At 35.3% G+C, this 10,266-nt stretch overlaps 2 protein-coding genes across 3 annotated transcripts; one reads left to right on the top strand and one right to left on the bottom strand.

Moving 5' to 3' along the window:
- Window positions 1-261: 261 nt before the first annotated feature.
- LOC126971135 (peptidyl-prolyl cis-trans isomerase NIMA-interacting 4) lies at window positions 262-2,626 on the bottom strand. Of its 2 annotated transcripts, XR_007730823.1 has the most exons (3): window positions 2,293-2,626; window positions 1,726-2,214; window positions 262-452 (listed from the first exon to the last, which is right to left on the bottom strand). XR_007730823.1 is itself a non-coding variant. In XM_050817293.1 (2 exons), the coding sequence occupies exons 1-2, from the start codon at window positions 2,372-2,374 to the stop codon at window positions 1,895-1,897; spliced, it is 402 nt and encodes a 133-aa protein (XP_050673250.1). In that variant the 5' UTR covers window positions 2,375-2,626; the 3' UTR covers window positions 262-1,894. The 2 variants fall into 2 exon arrangements, 1 of the variants encoding a protein (XP_050673250.1); XM_050817293.1 differs by having other exon boundaries at window positions 262-2,214.
- Window positions 2,627-8,087: 5,461 nt separating this feature from the next.
- LOC126971302 (uncharacterized) lies at window positions 8,088-9,378 on the top strand. The gene has a single exon (XM_050817524.1). It carries the CDS (start codon window positions 8,143-8,145, stop codon window positions 9,376-9,378), a length of 1,236 nt encoding a protein of 411 aa, XP_050673481.1. The 5' UTR covers window positions 8,088-8,142.
- The last annotated feature ends 888 nt before the right edge of the window (window positions 9,379-10,266 follow it).

The raw sequence follows: 10,266 nt of genomic DNA, 5'->3' as shown, positions 1-10,266 counted from the left end.
AATCTGTATTGCTTTATTGTCATTGCTACAGGATATAAGAACATCTCATTCCATTAGTATCTAGCGGTGGCAGGTCTCTGTTGAATAGCTCCTGGAAAATTTCCTCACACCGTAAACAGGAGTGGTATTGGGTTTCGGTCAAAGAGGTGCAACTTGCAACCAAATCGGTTCAGCCGTTTTGCTGTGAAAGAGCTACCAACATCCAAAGTAACAACATTTCGCCTTTATAATATTTGTAAGGTTTAAGAACAAACAGCACACTTAAAAAAATATTTTATTTATCAATCTAATTTGATGGGAGAAGCAATTTAAATCGGTATTTAAAAGAACTTGCCGGAATTTTCTTGATCATAATAAACCAGAGACAGATATTGCAAAAGTATACTAGAGTAAGTAGCATTGTTATATGCATTAAGCGATACAGCCGTAAGAAACTTAGTTTTAATCCAACACTGCAACAACAATTAATAAATATAATAAAATATTTGAGAGGAAAATTATATACATATTGGTTAATGGAGTTTACCAGGTAGAAAATGATGGTCAAATATAAAAAACTATTAAGTACATATTTTTCTCAATCATTATATTTATATCTACATACTATGAAATTAAAATGTATAAGTTTATGATGTATAATACAATAATTGTAAAAATAACCATTGATAAATGAAACGAAAAGAAGTGTTTTTTTCACATTTTGGTGTATAAATCAGAACTACTAAGTATTTATGCCAATTTAGTTAATGAGACACAAGATTCCCATAAAATTATGTTAACAATCATCTAAGAAGCAACTTGATTTTTTATTTTAATTCATGTGAAAACAAATTACAAAAAAAGGAGAATATTCTGTTAAATATTATCAAATTGCTTATAAATAAATAAAATAGAATATTTGAAGGATTATTTATCATGGGTCGAAATATACACTTACATCAAAAACAATTCTAAAGGAATTAATTTTGAGAAAATAAATGCCTTTTTACAATATACTAGCGAATAGACAAATAATGAATGAGAGAGAGAGAGAATATCTCTAACAGAGATACAGCAAGATATAAAAGGAAAGTGAATCTATGGTAACTGTTACCAATATTGATTGACAAGTTTTTGTAAACAGTCAGACACACTTGGTATTAGCTCCTCATTATTTTGAATATTAAGCCACTAACTCACGCACAGGCAAATCAAAATTGGTCACACATTATCAGGCTGTCAGGTTGTCTATAGACTAGTATATTCTAAGTCTTTGAGTGGAACTAATTGATGATGATGATGTCATATACAAATCACACTCCATTAGTTGACCTAAGCTGACTTTACCCATAACAGCTTGGTCTCAATTGATACCCTCAAACAATGTGTTCAATGCACACAAAGTTTTCAATTAAACAAAATACAGCTAATGTTTGTTAATTATGAGTCTACATACAACAGGCCCAAATTAACACTTAATTATGCACAATTGGCAGAGTGTTTATCACACAATGTCACACTTGCTGCCCTGGGCAACATGGACTAGAAAAAGGGACCCGTGTGATGCTTTTCAGTTATGTATGCATGGGCCAATAACATATCTACTCCATTGTAATATATTTAATACCAACCCAATTATTAATATGAACCCAAAATATGGGTCATGGTTGAGATAAAAAAACCACCTTTGATAAATACTTACATCACTATAAATTATTTCTGTAAAAAATAATAAACTGGGCTTACTCTCTATTTGCAAAATCTTCCATATTGGAATTAAAGGACTCATCAGATGTTTGAGGCTCAGGCAATATGGAAAAATCTTTATCAAACTGCTCTTGTAGACAACATATCCTTTCCATGATAAACAGCAGAAGTATTGCCCAGAAATACTCAAATTCAAACACTGAGTCACTCATTTTTTACCCTCTACCATAATAATATGATATCCAAATTTAGTTTTAATTGGTGGATCAGTGTACACCGGACTGGTTACTGAGGATATTGGCAAGGCAAATGCTGCATCTTGAAATGGGCCCACCATGGAACCTCGAGTCATCCAACCTAAGTCGCCTCCTTGCCTTGCCTTATCCTCGCTGTATGCCGCCGCTACATCAGGAAACTTCTGTCCAGCTTTCAATTTTTCTAATGCCTCCAAACATTTTGACTGCTTTTCGCACAAAATATGACGTACTTTGACAGCTGTGCCTCCTTTCTTTTCTTTTGCAGCCGATTCTAAATTTGAAAAAGTAATTACAAATAAGTTTTGTTATGAATATGCACAATTAAAACGTTTATTACATCGTCTCATACCTTTAGCATCACCGCTAGATTTTCCACCACCTTTACCGCTTGCACCTTTATTGCCTTTTTCAGGTTGCTTTTTCGGAGGCATGATTTCAAATTTCAAAACAATGTTCCGGTTAAGGTTATGTTTACGTATGTCTAATTGGAATTTAGGTTATCTAGCTTTCTTTGAATAAACAATACACTAGGCTGTTTTCATAAATAATATTCCTTAGATTTTATTTAATAGCTATTTGTTGACAGAGTAGTTTCGAGTACAATAAGTTAGGTAGGTTTTTAAATTTATAAATTACTTTCAATATTGTTTATAATTTACATCAATCTAAATCAGTGACACAGATGACAGGATACTGTGACAAGTGTTAACTAACAACCATGGGTGATATTACTGACAACCTGACAGTGACAATAAAATATTTGCCATTTTTTACGAAAAATTAAAATAAATACTACAATACAATAGTCATTTCGTTTAATTAATAAAAAAAAACACACTTAGCCTGCAATTAGTCCTAGTGTTTTCTTTTTTCTATTATCCTCATAAATTAGGAAGCTGTAAAGCATTTTCCTCACACTCAAGACAATTCGCTTAGCTCGGGGACTAGTGACGACTGTTCGACTTTGCCGCGCGCCGGCATTTGGAATTAATTTGCCTATTGTATTAAGAATTTACTTGTACATGACACATTCGAATTCATGACCCTATAACTAGTAATGGAATTCACCAATCACAAATTTGGTCTGCATACCAGGGATTCAACACCATGAAATTTCTTATAATATCGTCTGTTCAGCCCCATAGATAGTTATAGCTGTATAGCATATTTACAACCTCCCTGACTGGCAGTTCAATATTCGCAAAACTCAAATCAATCAGACCTAAGCTAAGAACTCTGAAGGATTGTCTGGCCTCATAAATAAGACCAAGTCTTTATTTTGTAACCCACCCTAAGTTTATAGACAAGAACGAAACCATATTGATTATAATTTCTAAGCCACTGAGAGAACAAACTTATCACGAAGATATTTAGGTATAATTTGCCATTATTTAGATCGGTATCGATACATTGTTAGTATTAGTGACCCGACATCAATCAGTAGGGACATGGTATTAATACACTATGCTTGCATTTTTACTATGTAGAGGAATTTCTTTTTTCATGAAGGTATAAATACCAAAAAATCTCTTGAGAGTTTGGTTCGACATCTAGTTAAAAAGCAATTATACTACCGCCACTACTTTAAGAAAAGTAGTTTGCATACAATCAAACCTATGTAATGTATGTATGATTGATACCCCCCGCGCCGACGTAATATGGAGGGCTTGTTAAGAGATAAAGTACAACAAACAGTTTAAATAAAACAACAATGTAAAAAAATGCTTTATAACAATAATAGCTACTTAAAAATATATGTACAATTATTTAAATAGTATTGATCCTATATACTTTAATACTTAATTAGGTTAAATAACCTACTAATTCGCTTTAGTTATGAGATTATGATTTTTACTACAAACAATATATCGGAAGTTGTAAAACTTGCACAATCATAATATGATGTTAAAATAAATATTGTATATCCTATATTATATTGTATACATTTTTCTATGATGTTGATTGGCTAAAGTAAAAACAATAATATCGATATTTAAATGAAGAATTATTTTATTCTATTTTTATTAATATTTCAACAATACTTTCGGATTAAAATCTATTAAAAGTAAAGTAAACTTACAGCAAAATAAGTGAAATTCGTGTATTTAATTGTAATCGCTTCGAACGGTTCAAAGACCATATAAAACAGTAGACTCCTAATATATATACATTCTATATTGAGCTACAATGGCGATATTAAATGAGCAGACGGGTAAAGCTTAACCTTAATGATAAAAACATAAATTCAAAAATAAAAATATATAATACACCTACTCAATCCAATTTTCCATAACATCATTTCGAAACATCCTGTAAGTAATGTAGTAGCCGCGAGCTAGCGTAGGCACTGACACTGCCGTAGTCATCAGAGCTCGTAGGTGAATAGCGCCCACGTAAGGCTGATTAAAATTTTGTTTTCGAAATGCATAATTTCTTTGTTTGAAAATTTTCAATTATTAACTTTAATTTTTAAATTATTTTTTGTGAATACGGTTAAGTTTACCGTGTGACACGTGAGCATAAAATAATGAAACATTTTCAACAAAACTTGTAAAGACTAAAATGAACACCATTCAATAAATTACGATACCTACCTTTAAAACATAAATGTGATATTGTTCAGAAACTAAACGTTTCTAAACTATGTATTGGAAACGACATAAAACTATAACGAAGATACTAAAATATGAATGTTCATAAAAGCATAGTTTTTGAGGCCAATTTTAAAACATTTTTTACGGCTTCACTACTAAGATCTTTAGAGACTATATACATAGACTGTGCTGAGACTTATGTAAGATTTTGCTGAGCTTTTGCATTGGACTGTCTTAATAGCATAATTTTAGCCGACAAATGACTATAAAAACGAAATAAAAAATTATGCTAAGCTTACACTCAGATAAGTTTTACGTAAGTACGGTCTGAGCAAAATCTAAGTACGCTCTATAGATCTCACTCAGCCTTAGGGACAGATTCGACAATCTTATAGAAGAATTTCAATTATTAAACAATACTGCGGAAAATTACAATTGTATTGTTTTTAGGCGCAAAAAAAGTCCTAATTCTGTATATTTTTTTTGTGTTATTTTGAAAATGGTGAGGAACATTCTTCATCAAAATATATTCACTGTAATTAAACTACTTATAAAACTATGGAACACCTGCATTTATTAACTATGTTTCCTACCGCCCGCACTAAGTCTTTCATTGGTATAAATGTCTACGTCACTTCACTAATACGGTTGTTGGTATTGCTGTCGTTGCAAATGTTGCACAAGTGGACCTTGTTGCTGTTGCTGCATCGCGAGCATCTGTTGCCGCATCCGTTGCTGCTGCGTCATTTGTTGCTGCGATATTTGTTGCTGCGACATCTGTTGCTGCGACATTTGCTGCTGTGACATTTGTTGCTGGTAGGGGGCGCTTTGCTGCGGTTGCATTCCGCGGGGGTAGGGAGGTGCAGGGCCTCCCATGCCTCCCATCGTTACATTTGGTGCTTGCTGTAATTTAATATACTATTATAATATAACGGATTATCAGCTAGTTATAAATACCGTAAGCCTTGCTTCAATACAATATCCAAGAAACTACAAGAAAGTATATCAAATCGATTAGAAATAATATCTACGAAGAACACTATTATTTGTTTCGTCTTCGATATCCGGAATTCATATTGAGTCAAAGCCTTGCTTTTCAAGCGTTTTCGATGCTAGCGACATCTATCTCCCTTCAGGTTTGTGCGTACAGTGCCACCTAGTGTTTCTTTTACGGACTAAAGTTGTTAAGTTGGAATGACGCACAAAATCTTTTCCTCATTATAGCGTCGTTTTTCGTTGCGTTCACATCGATCTAGCTAATTTAGTAAAGCAAATTAAATTTAAAAAAGTTATTTAAGCTTTACTTTGTCTCCCTTCTAAATGGAGCCTAATTCAATGAGTGAAAATATAAGTGCTTCAAATAAAAGAAGATATGAAGAAAGAAGTAGCAAAAATTCGTCATCGAGTTCCAGTTCGGAGAGTGAATCCAGTTCAAATACCGATAAGCAACAGGGAAAATCACACATTCGTAAGTCGAAACGAGTGCGCCAAGAAAGTGATTCCCAATTTGAATTATTATCACAACAAGTTGCTTTCTTAACAAATATCATTACCCAATCTCAATCAGATATGATTAATAATCAGTTTAATTCTGCGAATACCTCACATACAAAAAACCAATCTTGTTTAGAGGTTGCAACGTCGTGTTTAAATAATGTTCCGATTACGTCATTAAATTCTGATGTACCCTCAATGCAGACATCGGGTTCTCAATCGTGTTCAAGTTTCTCATTAGTGCCCCCAAATAACGATCAGGATAAAAATCAACTGGTTTTAGCTGAGTCATCTACTATAGTTAAAGATCCGATCAAAAACTAAATCAAATGAAAAGTACCTCACTAAGTTAAAAGAATTGCAAAGATTTTATTGTAAGGAATGGAATTCGGTACGGTTTGCTGAAGTACAAAAAAAATACGTTACGACACCTGGATTTGTAGAACTAGAAATTAATGAAGAGTTAAAACGTTTTGGTTCTCAATCCTCTGAAGAATATCGTCAATATCTTTTAGAACGTTCTTTCTCTGCTATGACGAATGCTCTTTTGACACAAAAAGATGAGTTGGGTAAAATATTACAAGAAATAATTGATTGGTCTGGAAATCAGGAAACAAATCTAACACCTACTTCACTGTTTCAAAAAATTAATCAATCGTTTAATAAAGATTCTACTTACATGAAAATTACGGATGATTTAATACAACTTGCTTGCGGTAGGCGAGCTGATACCATTCAGAACCGTCGCGAACTGCTTCTTAAACAAATTCCTGATGAGTATCATTCTGAAGCTCTGAGGAAAATCCCACCATCCGCAGAGTATTTGTTTAATAACGAACAAATAAATATCTTGATTCAAAAAATTGGGGGGGCCGAGAAATTAAATTTAATTTATTTAACGAATTATAAAAACGAAGGAATTCCATCTGTTCAGCCATTTCCGAGTGCCACAGTTTTTACAGAATCGGGATTGGATGGCAAAATTAGATTTGAGCCAGGCTTATTTCCACGTGCCGATTGCCAGAGAACATCGCAGATTCCTGAGACTGAGCTACAAAGGGAAACTGCTCCAGATGACCTGCTTACCCTTCGGCCTTTCCTCAGCACCAAGGACTTTTGCCACAGTGACAAACTGGATCGCAGAACATCCAAGGTCACACAACATAAGGTGCGTAGTATATCTCGACGATTTTATGATCATAAATCAAAATCGCCAGATACTTTACGATCACATAGCTTTTGCAGTACACTTCATGCAGACACTGGGATGAACGATAAATTTCGACAAATCTGTTCTGGCTCCGACTCGTCAATTAGAGTTTTTAGGAATTCTATGGGACACCGAACACAACACGAGATCCTTGTCAGAGCCAAAGTGCACTACGCTCCGCAAAGCACTTCAGAAACAGATGTCGAAAGGCAGTTGGTCCATCAAACAGGCCCAGGCCCTACTGGGGAGACTCAACTTTGCCACATTTGTGATTCGGAGAGGAAGGCTTCATTGTCGAACGTTACAATATTACAGTCGACAGCTTCCAAAACTACACCCTTACCAACCGTTTCAGTTGCCAGAACCTGCCGTGACAGAAATGCAATGGTGGTACAACGCAGCCTCCGGTACGACACCGATTCACAGTCCCCCGTTCTCCCATCTCCTAACAACGGACGCCTCCGATATGGGATGGGGTGCTCAATCAAGTGGATCAAGTGGCTCAATCAAGGAGTGCTCAAGGGTTGGACAATCCATGATCAAAGGTCAGTGGACAGAGACACAGAAACGCTGGCATGTAAATGTCAAAGAACTATATGCAGTTTTTGCAGCAATATCGGAAAAGAAGGATCAATTGCCCCAATGTCACATTCTGATCCAAACCGATAACAGCTCAGTACTTCCCGGGGCGGTACAATGTCGAAGTAGATGCCTTGTCACGCCAAAGGGGCCTCTTGCCCGAATGGCATGTGACAAACGAAGCCACTCAAATAATATTTCAGATGTGGGGAACTCCAGTCGTGGACCTGTTTGCATCAAATACGGCACATGTAGTGGATTGTTACGTAAAGAGAGACACTCAAGACAGTCAAGCCCTATTTCACAATGCGTTTTGTCAACAATGGAACTTTCGGCTAGCATGGTTGTTCCCCCCGCCAAACTTGATTCCTCTGGTATTGCAGCACTTAAACGAGGCTCAGGGCCTTTACATATTGATAGCCCCACAATGGACGAGATCCTTCTGGATAGCCGACATCCAGCGCAGAGCAATACAAGCCCCGTTTCGCATTGCAAATCTTCACAGAGTACTGGTAGACACAAGGACGTGGATGCATCCACCTCGAATACAAGAAATCCAGTTGGAAGCGTGGCTGATTTTGGGTGGTCAGAGGTAATCGAGGATTGGTCAGAAGAAGATAAAGCCTTATTGCTATCCAGTTGGCGAAAATCAACTCTTAACACTTATGCGCCAGCATGGAGAAAATGGAAAGAATGGTGTGCTAAGGGTTCAACAAATTTTAAATTTCCTTCTCCTACAGAGGTGGCACGATACTTAGCTTACCTCCACAATGTAGAAGGACTGGCCTATAGAACTATACTTGTTCATAAATCCGTGATTTCAATTTTTACCAATATCACCAATAACGTTGATTTATCTTCAAATTTCTTTATTAAGCATATACTAAAAGCAATTTCGGTATCACGAGTAAAATCTTTAAAACCCCCTATTTGGGATCCTAAAATTCTTACAAGTCATTTATCTAAAGTCAATCCTAATGAAAATAATATGTTTGAAGTTTCTAAACGAACTGCAATCTTGTTATTATTGTCGTCCGGCAGAAGAGTCCATGATCTCACCTTGCTGCATATAGGCTCAGGAAACTTTATAGATAAAGGTGATTCAGTCTTGCTTTGGCCAGTATTCGGCTCGAAAACTGATAAGGCTGATCACAGACAGTCCGGGTGGAAAATGCTTAAGAATACCAACCAAAAGATCTGCTGTGTGTACTGGATTAGACGTCTGATACAGGTATCACAGGAACGCCGTGAGAAAGGCAACTACAGTCATTTATTTATTACAACCAGGGGTAGTCCACGACCTGCTACGAGGACAATAATAGGGGGCTGGGTAAAATCAGCACCTAAAGATGCAGGAATTAACGCCCCACCTGGTTCAGTTCGTTCGGCAGTTGGATCCTTAAACTGGTTAGAAAATTTTAGCATCGATCAGATTCTGTCCACGGGAAATTGGAAATCAGAACACACATTTCGGAAGTACTATCAGAAACAAATCATTTCTAATGTTAATAATCAGGAGTCCCTTTCCTTATCTAATTATTTTAATGCTGTCAAATAGATGATATTTTGATCTTTAATTATTGTATACCAATAATTAATATATCGACTTTAATTAATTCTCATTTAATTTTATTGATGTAATCAACACATTATAGCATCATCGTAAAGAGTACCAGGAGATAATAAACATATCACTCAATATGGATTCCGGATATCGAAGACGAAACAAATAATAGAGAGTTTTAAGAAACAATAAAACTTACCTATTATTTTTTCTGAGATATCCAGAATCCAGGTAATGTCTACCTGGTACATTGAGTCTATTCCAACTTAACAACTTTAGTCCGTAAAAGAAACACTAGGTGGCACTGCACGCACAAACCGGAAGGGAGATAGATGTCGCTAGCATCGAAAACGCTTGAAAAGCAAGGCTTTGACTCAATATGGATTCCGGATATCTCAGAAAAAATAATAGGTAAGTTTTATTGTTTGTTAAAACTCTCTATTATCATAATTATACTGAGAGTTTGGTCCAAAAACTTGAAGAACTTCTTCGAACCAAAACTTTGAAAGTATTTATTACGTTTCTTAATGCTTCAACATTTTCGCCATTATACCTATTTGTCTATGGGGGTGTTAAAAAAACCCCAGCTAGGGGATACAGGAACTTAAATGAAGGAATGAATGGATTAAATGTGAAATTACCTGTATATATTGCGGTCTCGCCGTCTGTCTTTGTTGAGCTAGATACGCTTCCTGACTCGCCCGCCCACTCATCATATTCTGAAAGGAGTTAGTCAAATTATTATTTACTTCTATATTTCGAATTAGTATTTTACTACTACTTGTAATTATAAGATTTGCAAAAATTAAATCGCATCCCTTATGAAACATATAGTTTCAATTCATCCTCTTATCACAAAAATTACATCTAAATTTGTTAGGT

Source organism: Leptidea sinapis, chromosome 23, assembly GCF_905404315.1.
Source record: "Leptidea sinapis chromosome 23, ilLepSina1.1, whole genome shotgun sequence".
Lineage (NCBI taxonomy): Eukaryota > Metazoa > Arthropoda > Insecta > Lepidoptera > Pieridae > Leptidea > Leptidea sinapis.
Note: the sequence above shows the minus strand (reverse complement) of the source record. Positions and strands in the feature narration are given on the sequence as shown.

Coding starts and splice junctions, on each gene's coding strand:
- LOC126971135 (XM_050817293.1), bottom strand. CDS start 2,374: ATGCCTCCGAAAAAGCAACCTGAAAAAGGCAATAAAGGTGCAAGCGGT. Junction 2,215..2,292: donor ATCTAGCGGTGATGCTAAAG/GTATGAGACGAT, acceptor TTTCAAATTTAG/AATCGGCTGCAAAAGAAAAG.
- LOC126971302 (XM_050817524.1), top strand. CDS start 8,143: ATGGAACTTTCGGCTAGCATGGTTGTTCCCCCCGCCAAACTTGATTCC.